Source organism: Microcaecilia unicolor, chromosome 9, assembly GCF_901765095.1.
Source record: "Microcaecilia unicolor chromosome 9, aMicUni1.1, whole genome shotgun sequence".
Classification (NCBI taxonomy): domain Eukaryota; kingdom Metazoa; phylum Chordata; class Amphibia; order Gymnophiona; family Siphonopidae; genus Microcaecilia; species Microcaecilia unicolor.
Window position 1 is genome coordinate 58,610,596 of NC_044039.1, and position 24,591 is coordinate 58,635,186.

General features: G+C 46.1%; 1 protein-coding gene across 1 annotated transcript in view; it reads left to right on the forward strand.

Moving 5' to 3' along the window:
- Positions 1-24,591, forward strand: part of CAPRIN2 (caprin family member 2) — a 701,412-nt gene that overhangs the window by 226,684 nt on the left and 450,137 nt on the right. The window contains 1 exon segment of the mRNA XM_030214677.1: positions 20,194-20,391. Coding sequence (XP_030070537.1) covers positions 20,194-20,391 — 198 coding nt within the window.

Genomic DNA, 24,591 nt, shown 5'->3' on the forward strand with positions numbered 1-24,591 from the left:
TACTTCTCGTTATACACCACTCAGGATTTTGTAGACTTCAGTCATATCTCCCCTTTTCCAAGCTTGAGCCCTAACCTCTTTAGCCTTTCCTCATACGAGAGGGGTTCTATCCCCTTTATCATTTTCAAACTTCTTTCAAACTTCTGTAATTCTGCTATATCTTTTTTGAGATACTGTAACCAAAATGGAATACAGTATTCAAGGTGTGGACACACCATGGAACGAAACAAAGGCATTATAGTGTTTTCAGTCTTAATTCACCTTCCCTTTCCTAATTCCTAGCATACTATTTGCTTTTTTGGCCACAGCTGCACACTGAGCAGAAGATTTCAGCGTATTATCTACAATGGCACTTAGATCTTTTTCTTGAGCGCTGACCCCCAAGGCGACAGATATAGTAAATGATGGTAGATAAAGATCTGTACGGTCGATCCAGTCTGCCCAACAAGATAAACTCATTTTACATGGTATGTGATACTTTATATATATATATATATAAGTATCACATACCATGTAAAATGAGTTTGATTTGTCCTTGCCATTCTCGGGGCACGAACTGTAGAATTCTGCCCAGCACTCTTCTTGTACTAAAAGTTCTGAAGCTAACATCAAAGCCCCTTAAAATTTACGCTTAAGCCCATCCATATCTAGTCAGTCATGATCAGGGTGTAGACAGAAGTCTGTCCAGCACCTGTTTGCTTCCCAATTACCGGCGTCACCACCTAATCTCCACAAAGATTCAGTGGATCCATTCCTTCTAAATAGGATTCCTTTTATGTTTATCCCACGCATGCTTGAATTCCATTACCGTTTTCATCACTACCACCTCCTGTGGGAGGGCATTCCACGTATCCACCACCCTCTCCGTGAAAAAATACATTCGGACTAGTCCTGAGTCTGCCCCCCTTCAACCACAATTCACATCCTCTAGTTCTACCGCCTGTAATTCAGTGTGGGTGTGTATAGTCCGTAGAATTTGATGTGATTCAGAGTGATCCTGGGGAAGTTGGGTATTACAATGTAATGCTATGTGGTGCACAGAGGGCAAATGAAAACATTTAGGGATTAAAACATTAAGCAGGTATTAATACAGGTAGTAATACAGCGTTGCAATATTTGCAGTGACCACGTTTGTATTAGAGTCGTGCTGTAGTTTCCTGACCTGTTATAAGATGACTTGCTGTCAGTAATGTGACTTGCTATCAAATGCAAGAGTATCTAGAGTAAACAGCTGACAGTGGTTCTTAATGCAATTAGTTGAAATCTTAACAGATGCATGTTATCAGGTATATCAGAGATTCTAAGTTATCACCTCTATAATTCTTATTACAAATTAGAAGATATGAAGGTATATTATCAATTAAGGGATAGTGTGCAATTAAAGGCAGGGTCTAGCAATTATATACAAGTAAAAGCGGGTACCTATAGTACCTGCAGCCATAAGCAGTAGAAAAACAAGTACCTTTTAAAAGCAGTGAAAAACAGGTACCTTGTTAACAAGCACAATGGGAAAGGCTCTAGCTGAGTCTGCTTAGTACCCTTTTGTATAATTGTCCTCGTTCAAGGAGGTAGTGGTGGTTTTTATCGGGTCTGTTCGTTTCTTTGACCTCTCGGCTGCAGGTCCTCATGTGTAGCGCTTTCCTCTTTCTCTTTAAATGTAAAGCGAAACTCAGACCTCTCGTCAGCTCGGGGGTGACGTTGAAGGTTTTGAAGCGAGGATTTCTTCAGAATTTCTCTTTAAAATGCTGCTTTTGTCTTCTTCCAGAAGCAGAAGGAAGCCCGTGCAGCAGTTAGATGCTATTGAAGGACTGCTGTTTGTGTGGGACTGGAGAATAGAATAGTAGCACTCATTCTGTGGCACTGGTCATCATCCGCATTGTCCTGTGTCAGTTGTCCCCCATCCAGTGTGCGGAGCATTGCCGTCTGGCCACGAGGTCCTTCGGATCCCCTCCTGATGCGTTCCGGATTGTGCTCATGTCGTTCGCGGCGCTTCTCTTCAGCTCTTCCGGTGATCAGTGGAGAAGGACAGGCACAGAGGTTCCCAATTTGGTTTAATTCCCACAGATTACCTCACAGGCTTTCTGTTTCTAATGTACCTGAAAAAGTTCTGTGAGTTTTAGCCTCTGTGGCAAGCTTCTCTTCATATTCTCTTTTATCCTTCTTAATGCTTTGCATCTGACCTGCCAGTGTTTGTTGCTTCTGATTTTCTTCATTTGGGTCCCTTTTTCCATTCTTTGAAGGATAATCTTTTGGCTGTAATGGCCTCTTTTACTTCACCTTTTAACCATGCTGGCTGACGTTTTCTCTTCTTTCCACCTTTGCAAATACGTGGAATGCATCTGGACTGGCCTTCCAAGATGGTATTTTTGAAAACATCCATGCCTGATTTAGTGTACAAACCTTTGCAACTGATCCTTTTAGTTTCTTTTTAACCATTTTCCTCATTTTATTATAGTCATTCTTTTGAAAACTAAATGCAGCTACAGTAGATTTCTTTTGCAGGTTCATCCCAGATAGCAGCTCAGACTTGATTGTTATATTATGTTCTCAGGGGACCCAACACCGTCACCTCTCACACTATTATGTCCTGCACATCACCATGGACCAGATCCAAAATGGCTCCCCTTTTTGTCGGTTTTCTGGACCAGCTGCTCCAAGAAGCAGTCGTTTATTACGTCTAGAAATTTTATTTCCCTGGCACTCCCTGATGTTACATTTATCCAGTCAATATCAGGGTAATTGAAATCACCCATTATTATAGCATTGTCCAATTTGCCAGCTTTCCTAATCTCTGTAAACATTACTTCATCCGTCCGTTCTGTCCCGGTAGATGGTAGTACAGCCCTAGAAGAATACTACTTCCCTTCATATATGGAATTTCTATCCATAATGATTCCACGCTTCTATCTGTGTCATGTGAAATGTTTATTTTATTTGACTCAATTCCCTCTTTAACATATAGTACAACCCTGGTCACATGGTGCCGTGCTGGTGAGCGGACAAGTGAGACAAGCTCCCAGGCCTCAATCCCCGAACTCCCCTTAAATAAGAATCTGTGTGAACTATTTTCAAGACCGGATTGTGGAGCAAATGGGAAAGCTGGATTGTCAAAGGGTGAGCGCTTAAAGGCTATATGGCGGTTAAATCTAAAAGAAAGCAAGAGAGTGCAGCCCTCGCGTCAAGAGGTAAACAAGATGGCTGATAACTGCCACGTACCCTCATTAGTGGGCTCATCCTGGGTGGTAGAAATAGTTTCGGAGGTGACCCAAGCTATAGAATCCTCTTTAAACAGGAAATTCCAAAAGGTCACGGATGAACTAGATATTCTAGAGGGATGGATGGAATTGAAATGGGGGGAGTTCTCTGCCCATTGCCAGCAAGTATCTGACCTAGAAGACTGCGTGTAGCAAATGCATATAGTGAATGTTACATTACAATCCAGGGTGGCAGATCTGGAGAACAAGCTAGACGAGATTGAAATTAGATCCCGCAGAGGAAACCTCAGATCGGTTGGCCTGCCTGAGTCTATTACAGAGACAATTGCAAGGTTTCCTGGAAACGTGGCTGGTTAACACGCTGCAGCTTCGTTCCAAGGCAGGTCCCCTGCGTATAGAAAGAGTACACCGGCTGGGCCCCAGAAGGCAGCCAGAGGCCAGACCTATGGTGGTAATATTTAAACTGCTAAACTATGTGCATAAAGCTGAAGTGCTGCGGGCTATAAGATCTGAAGGCCTCCTCACATTTGAAAACAAAACTATATTATGTTTTCAGGATTTTTCATCCAGGGTCTCAATGTTGAGGGAGGCCTATGCTGGGATCTGCATCAACGCCAAATCCAGTTTGCCGCCTTGTACCCAGCATGCCTAAAAGCGTTTGTAGATGGCAAACCCAGTTTCTTTGACACACCAGAGGCAGCAAAGGACTTTTTGAAACTGTCATCTTCCATGCAGAACACCTCTGGGTGATGGGGGACTGGAGCAGGTGGACCTAATACTCTCAGCAGACTTCACTTTGACTCTGTCAATCCGAATTATTAATGGTCAGGCATACCGGACCCTTGTACCTTTGAATTGAAGATGGGACATTGTTCATAGCCCCCCCCCCCCCCCCTTCCCCCTTTTTCTTCTCTTACTCGGAGGATGGTTTTGATTTTTGGACAGTGGATCAACTTGAGGAGCTATAATGTGTAATCTCTGCTTCTCGTGTCACAGGAGAGATTTCCTGGCAATCTCAGAACATACATTACAATGCACTTGAGCCTGGAATTAGAGGTGTTGTTGACCACAGACTTGGATCTCTATAATTTCTCAATGAGAGCGCATGATGAGAATTAAGGATGCTCCTTCCCCCCCCCCCCCTCTTCTTTCCTTCGACAGGGCTGTGTTTACAGGATGTCAACCCAAGGACCTACAATGATCTGCAGCCTTGGCTTCTCCTGGATATCTTGGAGAACATAGCAGAACACAATCGAGACTGGAGCTCTGGGTGATACTTGCCAAAGATTTTTGTTATCCTGCCTTCAGATCTTTAAAATTACTTACTGAGATTGCATGGTGGGACTTAAATGGTAGATTATTTTTTTTCAGTTGGGGCAGTAGGAGTTAAAGAATAGGTATTTGTTCTTGATGAGGTGTTCCTTTTAAAGTTTACTACTACTTAACATTTCTAGAGCGCTACTAGGGTTACGCAGCGCTGTACAGTTTAACAAAGGACAGTCCCTGCTCAAAGGAGCTTACAATCTAAAGGACGAAATGTCAAGTTGGGGCAGTCTAGATTTCCTGAATAGATGTATGGTGGTTAGGTGCCGAAGGCGACATTGAAGAGGTGGGCTTTGAGCAAGGATTTGAAGATGGGCAGGGAGGGGGCCTGGCGAATGGGCTCAGGGAGTTTATTCCAAGCATGGGGTGAGGCGAGGCATAAAGGGCGGAGCCTGGAGTTGGCGGTGGTGAAGGGTACTGAGGAGGGATTTGTCTTGAGAGCGGAGGTTACGGGTAGGAACGTAGGGGGAGATGAGGGTAGAGAGGTAGGGAGGGGCTGCAGATCGAGTGCATTTGTAGGTTAGTAGGAGAAGCTTGAACTGTATGCGGTACCTGATCGGAAGCCAGTGAAGTGACTTGAGGAGAGGGGTGATATGAGTATATCGGTCCAGGCAGAAGATAAGACGTGCAGCAGAGTTCTGAATGGACTGAAGGGGGGATAATGGCTAAGTGGGAGGCCAGTGAGGAGTAGGTTGCAGTAGTCAAGGCGAGAGGTAATGAGTGGATGAGAGTTCGGATGTGCTCAGAGAGGAAAGGGCGAATTTTGCTAAATGTTAGAGGAAGAAGCGACAGTTCTGCGCAGAGAAGGAGAGGGAGGAGTCGAAGATGACTCCAAGGTTGCGGGCAGATGACGGGGAGGATGAGGGTGTTATCAACTGAGAGAGTGGATGGAGAGGAGAAGTGGGTTTGGGTGGGAAGACAATGAGCTCAGTCTTGGCCATGTTCAGTTTCAGGTGGCGGTTGGACATCCAGGCAGCAATGTCAGATAAGCAGGCAGATACCTTGGCCTGGGTTTCCGCAGTGATTTCTGGTGTGGCGAGAGAAAGCTGGGTGTCGGCATAAAGATGATATTGGAAACCATGAGATGAGATCAGGGAGCCCAGGGAAGAGGTGTAGATTGAAAAAAGGAGGGGTCCAAGGACGGATCCCTGAGGAACTCAGAGAGCGGGATGGGGGTGGAGGAAGAACCATGAGAATGTACTCTGAAGGTACGGTGGGAGAAATAAGAGGGAGAACCAGGAGAGGACAGAGCCCTGGAACCCAAATGAGGATAGTGTAGCAAGAAGTAAGTTATGATTGACAGTATCAAAAGCGGCGGATAGGTCGAGGAGGATGGAGTAGTGGCCATTGGATTTGGCAAGGAACAGGTCATTGCAGACTTTAGATAGTGTCGTTTGTCGAAAGCCGGATTGAAGCGGATCGAGGATGGCATGAGAGGAGAGAAAATCAAGGCAACGGCTATGAACGGCGTGTTTAAGTATCTTGGAGAGGAAGGGTAGGAGGGAAATTGGGCGGTAGTTGGAGGGACAGGTAGGGTGAATTGGGTTTTTGAGGAGTGGTGTGACTACAGCATGCTTGAAGGTGTCGGACAGTTGCAGTGGAGAGAGAGAGGTTGAGGATATGACAGATGGGGGGGGGGGGGTGACAGTAGGAGAGATGGTGTTGAGTAAGTTGGTGGGGATGGGGTCAGAGGAACAGGTGGTGCATTTCGAGGAGGAAAGAAGATGGGCAGTTTCCTCTTCTGTGATATCAGGAAAAGAGGAGAAGGAGGCCTGGGTTGGTTGGATGAGGGAGTGGGTTAAAGGGTGAAGAGGAGGAGATGGTTTGGTGGTGAATTCAAGGTTGATCTTCTGCACCTTGTCGCGGAAGTAATCAGCCAGTGATTGAGGAGAGAGTGAGGGGGGTGGGTAGGAGCGGAGGGCACTTTGAGGAGGGAGTTAAGGGTGGCGAAGTGACGAGGAGGGTTAGAGCTGAGGGAATTAGTCAATTGGGTGTAATAGTTCTGTTTGGCAAGGAATAGGGAGGACTAGAAGGAGGATAGCATGAATTTGTAATGAATGAAATCAGTGTGGGTGCGAGATTTCCTCCAGAGGCGTTCAGCCGATCGGGCGCAGGAGCGAATGTATCGGGTGCAAGGGGTCAGCCAGGGCTGGGGATTAGTATGCCTTGTGGGACGGGAGATGGATGGTGCAAGAGGAGAGAGTGGTATTGTAAGTGGAGACAGCCTTGTCGACACTCAGAGGACATGATGGAAGGGAGGAGATTAGAGATACTAGAGAATAAAGTGAGAGGGTCAACAGCCTGGAGATTCCTGGAAGTAGTGGTTAGTATTGGGTGGGACTGAGGGGGAGGGTGATGTAGTGTGAAGGTGATCAGGTGATGGTCAGAGAGAGGAAGAGCTGAGGTGCAGAAATTGGAGGGTGAGCAGGTAGAGGAGAGGACGAGGTCAAGACAGTGGCCAGATTAGTGAGTAGGGGTGGTGGAGCTCAGTTGGAGGTTGAAGGAGGAGGTTAGAGTGAGGAACTGAGAAGCATAACAGTCGGATGGGTCATCAGTGTGTGTTTGTCTCCAAGAATGAGGGATGGGGATGAGGGCTCAAGAAAAACGGAGAGCCAGGCATCGAAGTCGGTAAGGAAGGAAGAGAGGGACTTATCGGGGGGTGGTAAATGACTGCATCTTTGGCAGCGGGTAGAATAGATGGATGGAGTGAACTTCAAAGGATGAGAAGCAGTGAGACTGCGGTAGGAGGAGAGGTTGAAAACTGCAGGCTTGGAGGGGAGGATGGGGAGTTCCTTCTTTGAAGGAGTAAACAAACGTGGACAAAGGGGAGCCGGTTGATATTGTGTATCTGGATTTTCAAAAGGCGTTTGACAAGGTACCCCATGAAAGGCTACAGAGGAAATTGGAGGGTCATGGGATAGGAGGAAAAGTCCTATTGTGGATTAAAAACTGGTTGAAGGATAGAAAACAGAGAGTAGAGTTAAATGGGCAGTATTCACAATGGAGAAGGGTAGTTAGTGGGGTTCCTCAGGGGTCTGTGCTAGGACCGCTGCTTTTTAATATATGTATAAACTATTTAGAGATGGGAGTAACTAGCAAGGTAATTTAAATTTGCTGATGACAGTTATTCAAAGTCGTTAACTCGCAACAGGATTGTGAAAAATTACAGAAGGACCTTACGAGACTGGGAGACTGGGCGGCTAGATGGCAGATGAAGTTTAATGTGAGCAAGTGCAAGGTGATGCATGTGGGGAAAAAAAGAACCCGAATTATAGCTACATCATGCAAGGTTCCACGTTAGGAGTTACGGACCAAGAAAAGGATCTGGGTGTCGTCGTCGATAATACACTGAAACCTTCTGCTCAGTGTGCTGCTGTGGCTCGGAAAGCGAATAGAATGTTGGGTATTATTAGGAAAGGTATGGAAAACAGGTTTGAGGATGTTATAATGCCGTTATATCGCTCCATGGTGCGACCGCACCTTGAGTATTGTGTTCAATTCTGGTCGCCGCATCTCAAGAAAGATATAGTGCAACTGGAAAAAAGGTGCAGCGAAGGGCGACTAAAATAATAGCGGGGATGGGACGACTTCCCTATGAAAAGACTAAGGAGGCTAGGGCTTTTCAGCTTGGAGAAGAGACGCCGCGTTATTTAAACCCCTACTGCCCATCTCCAGCCTTCCCTGCTTGCTTCATAATGAGTTCATTCCCTCAGTCCCGCCTTTGTGGAAAAAGGAAATGACATCAGAAGGCGGAACTAAGGGAACGAAATCATCACAAAGCAAGCAGGGGAAGGCTGGAGACGGGCAGCAGGGCTTTAAATAACGCGGCACTTCGAGGGAGATAATAGAAACTGACGAATGGGAGCAGGAGGGGAGGGTGGAGGCGAAGGACATCACTGGACATGTTTGGGAGGGGGAGGTAAGCATGGCCTGTGACGGCGCCCTCCTGCCATGCTTACCTCGTGTAATGGAGCCGGCTCGCCCCAAAGAACAACCGGCTCGCAAGAGCTGTCAAAATTTAACAAGCGGCTCGTACGAGCCAGCTCTAGCAAACCACTGGGTATATAAAATGAGTGGAGTGGAACAGGTGGATGTGAAGCGACTGTTCACGCTTTCCAAAAATACTATGACTAGGGGGCATGCGATGAAACTACAGTGTAGTAAATTTAAAACAAATCGGAGAATTTTTCTTCACCCAACGCATAATTAAACTCTGGAATTCGTTGCCGGAGAACGTGTTGAAGGCGGTTAGCTTGGCAGAGTTTAAAAAGGGGTTAGATGGTTTCCTAAAGGACAAGTCCATAAACCGCTACTAAATGGACGGGAAAAATCCACAATTCCGGGAATAACATGTATAGAATGTTTGTATGTTTGGGAAGTTTGCCAGGTGCCCTTGGCCTGGATTGGCTGCTGTCATGGACAGGATGCTGGGCTCGATGGACCCTTGGTCTTTTCCCAGTGTGGCATTACTTATGTACTTATGATGGGGAGTAATCTCATAGTGGCCTCTTATTTTTCAGTCCATGCCAAGTACGGTAGGTATGGATGAGGACAGCCGCTTAAGTACACTGTTAAGATGTTTGATAGGGTGGGGGGGATGAAGGGAGGGCTTAGGGGTTTAAGCATTTTGTTCTCTGTTTTTGGGAATGGGGTGTTGGGGATTTTTCCGACTTAAGTTTTGTGGGTTTGGGGTTATTAAAAGATGCATGATGCTGGGGACTTCTGGCCCCTCTTTCTTTTTCCAAAGATGAGGGGGGGGGGGTTGTGGGCTGTGGCAATCCTCCCATTTCATGGTTAAATCGTGGGCATGCGTATTTACGATCAAGTGATTTGGTCAATAATGCCACTTAAATTATTGCTTGGAATGTTAACGGAGTTACCTTCCCTATCAAGAGGCAGAAATGATTGCAAATCCTGAATTGCCATAGGGCGGATGTGGTTTTCTTACAAGAAATCCACCTGTCCTCTTCAGAACACGCAAAATTTAAGAAATTGTTTTGTTGTTGGAGGCCCCAGCAGTTGATCGTAAGGAGGGTGTTGTCATACTTTTCAGAAATCACTGGACGTGCAGATTCATGGGGTATGGAAGGTGGCTAGTGGAAGGTATCTCATGGCTAAGGTAACTATAAACAACCACTGCTTTTGTGCAATGTTTATGCCCCCAGTGTCTACAATAAAATATTTTTTAGGTCACTGATCCACACCTTAGCCCATCACCAGGATGTTCCAGTGATCATGAAGGGAGACTTATAATGTAGTCAACGATCCGGTTCTTGATAGAACCACTGGTCGAGGGCAAGACCTCGTCTCATGGGATTTCTTTACTCTGCAAGGCAGAGACGTCTTCTCTGCTCATCAGTTTTGATGTGGAGAAGATGTTCGACAGTAAGTTGGGATTTTTTTATTTGCAGCCATAGAGGCATATGGCTTTGACAGGTTTTTCTCTGACGCAATCTGGGCACTCTGTAAGTCACCTAGTGACTTACTAGGGTAAATGGGACATCCTGCGAGTCCTTTCCAATCCAGAGGGGAACCAGTCAGGGATGTCCATGGTCCCTGCTTCTTTTTATTTTATTCTTTGACTCACTAATTCGCAAATTTTTAAGTAATCCAGACATACAGGAGGTTCGGAATGGTATGCAGGAATTTAAATTATCTTCATTTGCAGATGACGTTTTTGTAAACTTGGTTAATCCGGCTGCATATCTGACAGCTCTAATGGACAGGATATAGTGATTTTTCTGGCTTTAAATTGAATTTTGATAAATCTCTGGCCTTGCCCACGCTACCTTTAGTGCGGCGTAATTGGGAGGGTTCCTTTCCCTTGAAATGAGCTTCATGGTCCATTCCCTACTCAGGAATTGAGCTCCCAAATCGGACTTTTGTATTACATGACCTTAATGCCTCTTCTCTTCTAGATTATACAAAGGAATGTTTCACGAAATGGACGTCACTTCCGATATCTGTATACGGGAGGATTCAACTTTTTCGTATGGTCCTCTTTCCCAGGTGGCTCTATACCTTACAATTATTTCCCCTCAGACTGGTAAATTGTGATCTGCTCTCCCTTCACAAAATGCTGTCTACATTCTGTTGGCAAAGGAAAAAAACCCAGGCTACCTTTCAAGTATTTGCAGGGCTCTTGGTAATATGGAGGACTTGGGCTTCCAGACTTGTGGAGATATAATATGGCTTGCCTGCTCAGACACCTGGGAGATCGGATCTTAGAAGAACAAACCTGTACGCCTAGGATATATGAAATGGCCTCTTACCATCCATGGAACTTTTATTCATTGATGCACTGCCTAGCTCAACTTATCCCCGATGGGCTGTGGGGCAGTGTTCTATTAAAATCACTACGAGAAACATGGAGGTATTTAGTGTCATTGCTGGGAGGTAACCCCCAGGTCTCCAACTAGTTACCATTGTTAGGTAATCTCCAATTTAAATCCTGGAAGGAAAATGCTAGCTTTCGTTGCTGGGCAACTTGAGGGCTCTTACATAGTAACATAGTAGATGACGGCAGAAAAAGACCTGCACGGTCCATCCAGTCTGCCCAAGATAACGCATATGTGCTACTTTTTGTGTATATCCTACTTTGATTTGTACCTGTGCTCTTCAGGGCACAGACCGTATAAGTCTGCCCAGCACTATCCTCGCCTCCCAACCACCAGCTCTGCCTCCCAACCACTGGCTCTGGCACAGACTGTATAAGTCTGCCCAGCACTATCCCTGCCTCCCAACCACCAGTCCCGCTTCCCACCACCGGCTCTGGCACAGACTGTATAAGTCTGCCCAGCACTATCCCCGCCTCCCACCACCGGCTCTGGCACAGACCGTATAAGTCTGCCCAGCACTATCCCCGCCTCCCACCACCGGCTCTGGCACAGACTGTAAAATTCTGCCCAGCACTATCCCTGCTTCCCACCACCGGCTCTGGCACAGACCGTATAAGTCTGCCCAGCACTATCCCCGCCTCCCAACCACCAGCCCCGCCTCCCAACCACCGGCTCTGGCACAGACTGTATAAGTCTGCCCAGCACTATCCCCGACTCCCAACCACCAGCCCCGCCTCCCACCACCGGCTCTGGCACAGACCATATAAGTCTGCCCAGCACTATCCCTGCCTCCCACCATCGGCTCTGGCACAGACTGTATAAGTCTGCCCAGCACTATCCCCGCCTCCCAACCACCAGCCCCGCCTCCCACCACCGGCTCTGGCACAGACCGTATAAGTCTGCCCAGCACTATCCCCGCCTCCCACCACCGGCTCTGGCACAGACCGTATAAGTCTGCCGAGCACTATCCCTGCCTCCCACCATCGGCTCTGGCACAGACCGTATAAGTCTGCCCAGCACTATCCCCGCCTCCCAACCACCAGCTCTGGCACAGACCGTATGTCTGCCCAGCATTATCCCTGCCTCCCAACCACCAGTCCCGCTTCCCACCACCGGCTCTGGCACAGACCGTATAAGTCTGCCCAGCACTATCCCTGCCTCCCAACCATCAGACCCGACTCCCACCACCGGCTCTGGCACAGACCGTATAAGTCTGCCCAGCACTATCCCTGCCTCCCACCACCGGCTCTGGCACAGACCGTAAAATTCTGCCCAGCACTATCCCCGCCTCCCAACCACCAGCCCCGCCTCCCAACCACCGGCTCTGGCACAGACCGTATAAGTCTGCCCAGCACTATCCCCGCCTCCCAACCACCAGCCCCGCCTCCCACCACCGGCTCTGGCACAGACCGTATAAGTCTGCCCAGCACTATCCCTGCCTCCCACCATCGGCTCTGGCACAGACTGTATAAGTCTGCCCAGCACTATACCCGCCTCCCAACCACCAGCCCCGCCTCCCACCACCGGCTCTGGCACAGACCGTATAAGTCTGCCCAGCACTATCCCCGCCTCCCAACCACCGGCTCTGGCACAGACTGTATAAGTCTGCCCAGCACTATCCCCGCCTCCCAACCACCAGCCCCGCCTCCCACCACCGGCTCTGGCACAGACTGTATAAGTCTGCCCAGCACTATCCCTGCCTCCCACCATCGGCTCTGGCACAGACTGTATAAGTCTGCCCAGCACTATCCCTGCCTCCCAACCACCAGCCCCGCCTCCAACCACTGGCTCTGGCAGAGACCGTATAAGTCTGCCCAGCACTATCCCTGCCTCCCACCATCGGCTCTGGCACAGACTGTATAAGTCTGCCCAGCACTATCCCCGCCTCCCAACCACCAGCCCCGCCTCCCACCACCGGCTCTGGCACAGACCGTATAAGTCTGCCCAGCACTATCCCCGCCTCCCAACCACCAGCCCCGCCTCCCACCACCGGCTCTGGCACAGACCGTATAAGTCTGCCCAGCACTATCCCTGCCTCCCACCATCGGCTCTGGCACAGACTGTATAAGTCTGCCCAGCACTATCCCCGCCTCCCAACCACCAGCCCCGCCTCCCACCACCGGCTCTGGCACAGACCGTATAAGTCTGCCCAGCACTATCCCCGCCTTCCACCACCGGCTCTGGCACAGACCGTATAAGTCTGCCGAGCACTATCCCTGCCTCCCACCATCGGCTCTGGCACAGACCGTATAAGTCTGCCCAGCACTATCCCCGCCTCCCAACCACCAGCCCCGCCTCCCAACCACCAGCTCTGGCACAGACCGTATAAGTCTGCCCAGCACTATCCCCGCCTCCCATGAATATTCATTGTAGATGTTGAAAACTCAGAACAAGTTTGGGAAGCCCTGTGCTAGAACCATCCATTACATTTATTTGACCAACCTGGACTAGGGTTAAAGACCATATTTCAGATTTATCTCCATGACAGAAAGAGTCTGGCAATTTGATCTGAATGCAAAAGGCAAGAGAAGCTGCAGTTTTAAGTGGAAAAAGTTAGATCAGTGGTGTGGTTTAATACAGAGCTAAGTAAACGAGTTCTTGGAACCGTACGATTTCTTAAACTGTTGTGAGCTCTCTTGAGCGGTCTGAATGGGAAGCCTAATGTGCAGGGGAAGAGAAGAATAGTCAAGTCCGACCCAGAATTACAGAAGCTACTTTGGATTAGCTTTAGTTACTTGAAATACTGTCTTTAGTGTAAACGTCAAATCGGTAGACGAAAAAAAGGAGGTACATAAGACTGTAAATACTGACAGTTACAAATAACTTATAGAGCACTTACAGTGTCCATCTATACAAAACAACCAAGGTGAATTATTTCATAAGACACAATTAACAGTACAAATCAGGTCACATAAAATAATTATCAATGGTAATTAAAATACTCAATTTAACAGCTGTTATGAACCAAAGGCTTGCATAAACTGCCAGGCTTTATCTTCAGCACAAAACTCAGAATATGCTATATTGGTTCTTAAATCCTTGGGAAGAGAGTTCCACAACGCTGGAGCTTGAGAGCTAAAGGCAGGAATGCCCCAAGCTGAAATTATATCCTGTGCAACATGCCCTCTAGTGTCCCCTCCTACCCACTGTGCAACGGCCATCGCAAGGAAGACAATGGACCAGGAATGATTTCTGAACTCCCATCTCCCTTGCACCTTGTGTGGCTGTACCGCTCACACAGCCCTTCTTTACTTTCCACGTTTTTACACATGCCAGTGCCTGCAGTCCACACATATGCGTGGATTACAAAAAAAGAAAAGAAGTGGAGGAGTGGCCTAGTGGTTAGGGTGGTGGACTTTGGTCCTGGGGAACTGAGGAACTGAGTTTGATTCCCACTTCAGGCACAGGCAGCTCCTTGTGACTCTGGGCAAGTCACTTAACTCTCCATTGCCCCATGTAAGCCGCATTGAGCCTGCCATGAGTGGGAAAGCGCAGGGTACAAATGTAACAAAAATAAAATAGATACTATTGGAGATTCTACATGGAATGTTGCTATTCCACTAGCAACATTCCATGTAGAAGGCCGCGCAGGCTTCTGTTTCCGCGAGTCCGACGTCCTGCACGTATGTGCAGACATCAGACTCACAGAAGCAGAAGCCTGCGCGGCCACATTGGTGATCTGCAAGGGCCGACTTCTACATGGAATGTTGCTAGTGGAATAGCAATATTCCATGTAGAATCTCAAATAGTAGCAACAGTGGAGGAGTGGCCTAGTGGTTAGGGTGGTGGACTTTGGTCCTGGGGAACTGAGTTCAATTCCCACTTCAGGCACAGGCAGCTCCTTGTGACTCTGGGCAAGTCACTTAACCCTCCATTGCCCCAGGTACAAATAAGTACTTGTATACAATATGTAAGCCGCATTGAGCCTGCCATGAGTGGGAAAGCGCGGGGTACAAATGTAACAAAAAAAAAAAAAAAAAAAAAAAGACACTCGTATCAGAATCCTCAGGTCCTTCCTGCCATGTGCTGAAAATCTGGTGTGGTCAGGAACACCTTCGCCCAGCTAGAGCAGTTTCCTGGGCCTTCATTTTCTTTGTAAAGCTGGCTAAAGTCCACAAGCTCTTAAAACATGATTTAACTATGACAGATTTCAGGGGAGGGAATGCTGCCACATTGCCAGCAGGATCTGAAGAACTCCCCTGATTTCACTATGCCACCAGCACACTTCAAGAGTTGGGTTTCAGCAGCTAGTTGAGAACTAAAGTGAGGGGTTTTCTTGTTTGAAGGCACTGAAACACAGCCCACGGGTACTGTAGCTATTATTGGAGCCCTGAGAACTTCTGACAGGCCAAATGTTTGTGCAGTGACCCACAGCACACAGAGGTTACCAATTATCTACAGATGTAAGAACTCATAAGTTAAAGGAACTGCACAGATTGTGCCTACAGAACAGCAAGGCTCAGAGCAAGAGGTAGTTTTCCCAAAATTGGCTCAAAGATTTTAGCAACCAGGGGCACAGCCACGAATGGGCCTGGGCCCACCCAGCAGCAGTGCACCCTTGCCAGTGCCGGCATTGGGGAGCAGGCTGGACTCCCGCGGTTCTGCATTTCCCTCTCTTATGACTGCACTCGCTTCAACGGGTTCTGGAAGTAGCAGAGATTCCACATGCTGCCTGCCGCTGACCCGGACACCTCCCCTCTGCTGTATCCTGTCCCCTCTGTCGCAACTTCCTTTTTCTTTCTGGGCAGGCCGCAGCAGAGGGAAGGCTTCCGGGTCAGCGGCAGGCAGAGGGAAGGAGAGATGCAGCACGATGGGGGAAAGGGATGAGAGACAGGGAGACTTGTTTGACAAGGGGTGGAGGAGGAAGAAGGGAGCGATGCAGCAAAGGGGTGGAGAGAGGGGAGAAATATTGGATATGCTGCTAGAGGGAAGGAAGGAAGAGGTGCTGCATGGAGGGGGGGGGGGGGATGTTGGACCTGGGGCACAAGGGAGGGAGAGAGGCAGAAATATTGGACATGGCAGTGGAAGGGAGGAAGGGAGAGAATACTGCATGGAGGGAGGGGGAAGAGAGATGTTGGACCCGGGACACGAGGGAGGGAGGGAGGGATAAATGGTGGGCAATGGGAGAGAGAAAGAGATGTTGGAGATGGGGTAGAGGAGAGGGAGGGAGAGATACACAGGAGGTGGAGAGGGGAGAAAGAGGGAAATATTGGATATAGGAGCAGAAGGGAGTGATCGGATGGACAGATGCCGGACAACGGGAGTGAGGGAAGAGAGAGGAAAAAATGCTGGACCGTGGGGGAGAGGGCAGGAGGGAAGGGACAGGGAGATGTCAGGCTACTAGAGTGGGGAGAGGAGAAAGAGGGAGCAGATGCTGGGCTAGAAGAGTGGAGGAAATGGCTAGAGGGCCGATGAACAAAAGTCCCCAGAAAGAACCGCTCGCTATTTCCACCTCGGAGCCTTGTGTAGCTATTTTTTTTTCAAAACTTTCATGGTTCCAAGGCAAGCCGAAGAGCACGGGGCAGGGAATATAAATGCAAGAGGTGCTGGGAGGCATGCAACAGGCCCAGGCAAGATCCAAGTGCCGAATGACAGCCCGGGAACAGCAGGAGCTGAGCTGATCCTGCAGACTCTCTTGAAGCGCTTGGCATGGAAGGAATGGGCAGGGTGGTCCGGACTAGCTGCCTGAGTTATGCTCTGCCCCAGAAATTGGGGATCCTCATTAGCTAATGTATTTATATTTTGAGGTGGGGGTAGGGCGAGGCAGAGAGAATTTTTGTGCCCACCCACTTTGGGCTCAGGCCCACCCAAAATTGGCTGTCTGGCTACACCACTGTTAGCAACTGGATCAATGTAGAGGAGGAAACTGGCTAACAAGGGCTGAAGAGTCTCCTTGTGAATATATTTTGGAATATTTATTTTTGGGGAGATGGTCTACAGACATGATAGAAACACAGTACAGGGCAGATGTGTCAACAAATGCAAAGAAACCAATAATTGCATTGTTTCTCCTAACAAGTTTCGATGGTAAAATAAAAGGTCTCTTGAAACAGGTTGCATTGCATTTTTTTTTACAGAAAGCAGGTCTTCATTAGATTATAACACAATCGTTTGGAAAGCTCCAATGTGAGAAACCGAACTCATATATATATATATATATATAAATAAAGCCTGAGTTGGGTTCTGTTCCTTTTGCAGCTGTGGTATCTATGCAAAAACATTGGTTCGGTTATGCTGTGGAAAGGGTGGAACTTCCTGTTTCAGTAGATACTCAATCGGGGTGTGAAAATTAAGAAAACTTCTCACCAAGAGCAAAAACCACAAGACCAGGCGCCGGTCTGATATTGATTTTACAAAACCTCAATGACATATTTCATAGGGAGGGGAGGGGGAAGAGTAGTAGAAGTCCACCTACCTGCAATATCTTTTGGCAGCTGAGGGGAAGCAACTTGATTGGACTACTTTACTAAATAGAGGGATTGTAGAGCCACGAGATCAGTTTGCGTTTAGACAGGTGAGTCATTACATAGAAAGCTTCAATTCTTCGGTTCCTATGTTTTTGTTGAGGCATCGATTACTGGAGTTTTCGAGCCCTTTTGGGACGTATCCCATACATTTTCTGCACAAAGCTTTGGAGGCTCAGGCTCTGCATTCGGTACCAAATAGGGCGGAGCTCCAGGCCTGATGGAGCCAGGATTTGTGTTCCCCCCCCCGTCACCCCCTCCCCGGACTCTAGATATTGATTAGTCGGATACCATCAATGTTGATTAATGCTGAATTGTGCAAGTGTCATTTTAGAGTATTACAGAGGGCCTATTTCACAGGAGAGAATTTATAAGGCGGGAGGGCCTGAATCCCCGGTATGTTGGAAGTGTCATCAGGAGGTACTTTTATTCTTTTGGACATGTGGGACCATTAAATCTTTTTGGAAGCAAATATGTTACCTGGAGACATTGTGTGGACAGCCGATTAAGGTGATGCCAACTAGTTTTCTTTTGGACAAATATGAAGACCTTGGATACCATGACCATTTTTCAAAACGTTTGATCCACAGAGGGGATGCTGGACAAACGACTTATCTTAGGAGTTTGGATCAGTGATGAAGCCCATTCCTTTTGGTGTTTGGAGAAATAGGTTTCATGCCCTGATGTTGTTGGAGCAGCAATATGTTCACTCTTCCTATAAGAGGAAACAAATGTTTTTGGCCACTTGGTATAGCTATCTCCAGGCCTTGCCTCACAGAGCCCTGCAGCCTCATGCTAAATTCCTTTCAGATTTTTTTTTATTTCAGTATCTTGGTAAATACCCTGAAGAGGGGTCCTGAGATGGTGGGGAGGGTGTGCGGAGAAACCCAGATTGCATATAAAGATGGAGGGTCATGTTTGGTGTGATCCCTGCTACAGATTCCTTTTTTGGAGGGGGGGGGGGAGCACATAGTCGGAAAAAGGGTAGGGTTAGGGGATATTCTCTCGCATGCTCCCCTTGGACTCCATATATCCCAGATGCACTGGAACATGGCTGTGGAGGATTGTTGTGGCACCATCTGGGCTCTAGAGTGGCCAAGTCTTATCACATAAACAGATTTCTATTAGTATCTGGACAAGGAATTTTCTAAAAGTCCGAGGGGTACTATGTGAACAGAAGGGGAAGGGTTTCACATAGGAAGTACAGCCTGATCCCATGGAATGGTTTACTGCGGTTAGGTGGGTATTGAATGTATAATTGAAGTTAATAGATATTGGGTTCGGAAGGGAAGGGTGAACTGTGGCTAACTCTGTGTCTATGAAACACATAATGGGGGATGTTGTAAGAACCAAGGCACCCCCCCCTTGTTTAGCTTGTTCTCTTGCGACCAGTAGTAGACGGAGGCATGCCACTTACATTTACATGATGTTGGTTATTTGTTCTAATCTTTACTCCCAAATATGGTACTCTGGTGCTGAGGATGTTCGGGAAGGGGTTAGGGTTGGTTCCTGTTAAATATTGAACATAGACTGTGTATCAAGGATGGTTCACGTCTGTATTTATTTTGTTCAATAAAAACTGCTTTAAACATAGTACACCCTCCCCCCTTCCAATTTTGTCCTTTTTTTATGATTGATAGTTTGTACCCTGTTAACACCGTGTCCCATTGATTGTCCTCTTTCCACCAAGTATCTGAGATGCCTATTATATCTAACTCATCATTTAGTGCTATATATTCTAACTCTCCCATCTTATTTTTTAGGCTTCTAGCATTTGTATACAGGCACTTCAAATTGTGGGTTTTTTTCCTTTGATCTACAAGCTGCTTAGAAGTTGAAGAGGATAAGATGCATCCTTTATCCTGCTCTCTCATTAAGCACACTTGGCTTACTTTCATCATTGCTGAAACCTCTACTGGGATTCCCTAAATGTTCTGTTTCAATAGTATCCTTCAAGGATGACACTCACCAAATCATGCGCTCCTTGGCGACTGTTGGCTCCCCCCCCCCCCCCCATTCTAGTTTAAAAGTTGCTTTATTTCCTTTTTAAAAGAAGCGCCAGCAGCCTGGTACCATCCCGGTTAAGGTGGAGCCCATCCTTTCAGAATGGTCTCCCCTTTTGCCTGCTAGAGGCTATCCGTTAATGTTGTGGTACAAAGTTCAAGTTTTAAAGCTAGGGGGAAAAGAGTATGGTGACTAGTTGATTATTTTTTTTCTATTTTGCCTATAACCAACCTACAATTTTTCTTTAAATACCAGTCTTTAAGCTCCCAAAGCACAAGGGAAAATAATGTTCACTTAGCAGAGATGTCCTCTTCTCTCAGAACTTCAGAAAGAAAGTTAAGTGGGACCTTTCCTCTTTATATAGTTTTGAATCCGACTTCTTCAAACAGACCCTTTCAAGCTAACTCAGTAATCAGATTTCCCTTAGTAACCTCTTAGGATACTCGATAGGAAGAAATTGTGTATACATATTCATTAGGGATATCCTGAACAGTTGACCCTTGTTTATTTCCAGTACAATACCAGAGAAGTTTCTTTAATGACTTTTTCCCATTCTCCTGTCAAAGGTGAATTTATCAACTTTATGAATATGTAAATTTTACCTAATTGGTAACTCGGCAGTTTGTTAAAACTAAGTTGTTGGGGGTTTTTTTTTTAGAATGCCTTCAGTTACTGAAAGTCTTGGATTACACCACCCCACATTTAACTTTGAGCAAGCACAAAAGGTAGTCTCATTCAATATAATTGAAACAGATCTCCTTTTGAAAGGAAAGTTTTTAGTGGTACAGAGCAAGTGTTTCTGAAGCTGTCTAAATTTACAACACTGTATAAATCTCTCTTGCCCTATAGATAAAGCAGTGAAGAATCTGTTGGGCACATTGTTAGATGGTGGCTACTTTGAAAGCATTCCAGTGCCTCCCATTGTAAGGGAGAAGCAGGTGATGGAGGTACTGATGAGGCCAGAGAAGCATACGGTGGAGGAAGAAGTACTAAAAAGACCAGAAGGAACAGAACCATTGCCAAAAGTAGAGCCTTCCAAAGAACCAGGTTTAGTGACAAAAATTGCTTATTTGTGTTGTGTTCAGATATAGGAAACTACTGACCTTTTATTTCTGGAATAGAGAGAGTAAATATCAGTTGCAGCTTTGGATGGTATAACTTTTATGGTTGTCAGTCTTAAATGACTTGGTTTTTCACATGTAAGTTCATATCTGGAGTAAAACATTGCTTGCTTTTGACCTGTAGTTTAGTCCAAGTGTTAAATCTTTTTTTTTTAGTTGCAGTTGGGATTTCAATGAGTATTTAACATTACAGATGCGTCTAGCAAAACTTTAAAAAAAGATCTTTCAGATGGTATTTGCTGATGAAAGGCAGAGAAAGTTATATCTCAAAATGATCTTGGGATACCTTCCTAGTTAGTCTGATATGCAGGGATAGTCACAATGAAAATTTTGCTGTGGAGGCATTACATGCAAACATCCATATTTATGGATACCTGGCAAACCAAACAGGCTAGTTTATTAACTCAAGGACTATCTTTAGAAATACTGCTGTTGCTATATGAAAACAAATTTATCTCTGATCGTGCATCCTGGGAATGAAGTAGCCTGTGATCCCATGAAGTAATCCTTATCGCTCCTGTTGGGGTTGGCACAACCCGGTAAGCACAGTAAGAAGGGCAGGGGAGCACCAAAAGCTGGTGCAAGTGATGCCCCCTGATGCTAGGCCATCTCCCATGGGTCCCAGCATCATTCTCTTGCCCCCTTTCCCCGCATCAGTCCAGTCGGGGTTTTCAATGGTAATATCCTAAAATCCTCAACTGGATGGATGTGCCCCAAGGACTGGATTGAAAACCCCTGCATTAAGAATATTAGTCTTGCCATTGATGTGCCCAAATATAGGCAGGAATGACGACACTAACACAGCTTATAAGTAACTGGGAGCCCAGTCTGTGTATGCTGCTTGCACTTATGCGCTAAGCAACTTGTTTACATTATAGAATAGTACTACTTTAGCACTTGTGCACACAAGTATGCATAAATGCTAGTATTTTTACAACGTACACAAATGACAATTAACTTTAGTTACTCTAGAATTAGGGAGTGTAATGTACATAACATTTGAAAATTGGTGTGGCAAATTGTGGAGCTTGTATTCCCCCCCCCCCCCCCCCCCCCCCAAAAAAAAGGGCATTATGCTACCCCTGGGAAGGTAAGAGAAGGTGCTCTGTGTGTATGGGGGAGGGGGCACCAGATACCCTTGCCCTGGCTACTATTCTTTTCAAATGGGTCTTGTATGCAGTTGAGCTTGCCCTCATTTTAACCCTTCAAAATCTAAAGGGATAAGCTTGAGCAGGCATGTTTTACAAAATAAGACTCAACAAAACTCTGGGGATCGACATAACAGGTTTCTTTGGTAATTACAAATACACAGCCAATGCTAGAAACCTAACCATTAAACTTAACTAAAACAATTACGTGTAGTATAATAGTATAATAGTGAATGTGCTCAGAATGCCAATGCATGCGACACAGCCATAACCAGCTTAAAACATGCCACTGGGACCCACCATCATAGCACAGCCCTCCCTACCTACCGATTTAAAAGAAGCACAATGTTCAATACAGCCATTGCTGTGTTAATAATAGCGGTGGTACTTAGCTTATGATGTGGATGTCTACTAATGAAGGGTATCCCAACAGAAAACAAGGCTGTTAGTCCATAGGCATCCTCTCCATTTTTTCTTTTTTTCTTTTTTCGTTTTGTATTTGCTCGTGCTGGTGATGCAAATCATAAAAATTGTGAAATAGTGCTCAATTGTGCCATTCAATAGCAGTTGTTCAATGCTTGCACTTTCCTGACATGCTGCATGTTTCGCCAAAAAGGCGTCCTCAGGAGATCGAGCTTCGTAGAACTCTAAAATCAAAACATAAATATGTAATCCACCTCTATACAACCCTGGTATTGCAAATATCAGAAATAATAATAAATCAATGTATATTCCTACTTTACATGGAGACTACAGGAGGCAAACAGTATTATGTCCCCACCCAGTAGGAAAAACCGCCAGCGCATGCGTACGCGTTATATATCAATGACGTCACACCCTATCAATGTCAGCTTACATAATAGTCCACCAATCAATGGCTTTGTTGAGGCCCCTGGGAGATGGTTTGCTAATCATAGATAAAATGCGCTTCCTTAACAGCTGAGAAGCCACATTACCACCACAAGTTTGTTGAAGATGAAATAGTACCACAAATGATAAATCATCCTCAGTGTCCCATCTCATCCCAATGCACAGTGGCACAGTGGAACAATATTATCTCCAGATGCTCTTTAGATCTCATGCTTCTTACCATTGACAAATTGGAAAAACAACTATTTTCACAAAGAAAAGAGCTTGATGATGATATTGTGAGCATATGTTCATCTATGGAAAGTTCCATGTTTGATGTACAACTAATCTCTCGTAATAAGTCTATGGAAAAATATAGACAGAAGATCCGTACGCAGAAAATCAGTAAATTCAAGCGAGACGAGATGGACTATACCAGGGGGTATGTATACCCCTGGATGGACACTGACAGACTCTCTCGACGATATAAGAGGATGAAACGCGTGGGATTCACAAACACTTCTAGCGACTCATCGGGTGATGAGGTGGTAACACACCCGGCCAGTCAACCTACACACCATGACAGGCAAGCTCCTTCTACATCTACTTTTTTTACAAAACACAAACCTCGCAGAGGACCCGGCACAACCCCAGACCAGGTCGGGGAAGAACCGCCGACTGCTTCGCTCTCAGAGTAGTTTACAACTTATCGATGACTCTCACCGATCAACAAGTTCAAGTGTTACAACTAGGGCTGTCATTCGTCCCTTATACCGTTATGATGATTTCACCACACGACAGTATCTATATTGCTTCTTTAGGAAGCTAACGTTAAAGGCATACTTTGGGGAAGTCCCCCAGGATTCAAGTCTAGCAGTAATGGATACCCCGACTTTTTTATCCAAGTACCGCATTCCCTCTACTTGGATGCCTCCGGGCCCCCCGGATCCCGTTATGGAAACCTTTCAAAGATTGGTCTTAAATGATTTGGAGAAAGTGGAGAAATCATTGTGTGGTTTCCATCCTAACCTGACCAAACTACAAACTCAAGCTTTACAGGAACTTCAATGCAATAAAGATATAATTATACACAAAGCGGATAAAGGGGGAGCGGTGGTAATCCAAGACATGGAGACTTATAAACAGGAAGCCAACAGACAACTGGATGACGTAGGATTTTATACCAGAATGGATGAGGATCCCACTAAACATTATCAGGACGTTATTAAAACTTGAGATTGAACGGGCTGCTGCAGAGGTACGGTTTCCACCAGGGAGGCTAGGTATCTAACAAATCAATACCCTGTTACCCCTAACATCAGATTTGTACCGAAGATACACAAGCAGCTGGACAATCCCCCCGGTAGACCTATTGTTGTTGGTAGGAGTTCACTACATGAACCTTTATCTCAATTTTTGGACTACCATTTACAACCTGTTTTGAGGGGCATTCCTTCTTATGTCAGAGATGCAGCTCATCTAATTACTTTGTTAGATGAGATTTACGTTGATCATTCCTAGATCATATTGGTCACTATGGACATGAGATCTCTATATACGATGATCCCCCAGGACCCGGCATTGGAACTTGTGGACCAATATTTACAACAATGTGAGTTATCCCATCAGAAGATAGCATTATTGAACATCATGGCTCAGCGAGTTGTCAAGCATAATTATTTTCAATTTGATGGACAATTCTATTTGCAAACATGTGGGGTAGCGATGGGGGCGACGGTGGCCCCCACCATAGCGTGTCTTTACATGGCCCAATATGAAGAACCTTTACATGGCCCAATATGAAGAACGACACGCGTATAATACAGCATTTACATCCAATATAATCTGTTGGAAGAGATATATTGACGATGTTTTCCTTGTATGGAAGGGTGATAGAGAACAGTTAGAATGTTTTTGTAATCATCTGAATGGAGCTGATAACATTACTTTTGAAATTGTGGGTGGTCACCATGTCAACTTTTTGGATATTATGATAGAAAGTTATGATAATGGAATGCCTGGAAACTACTTCGGAGGAAATACAAATATACCATAAAACAGACTAAAAGACTACATTACAAAACAATGATAGGACCCAACTACAAAGACACACACAAACTCTTCTACCT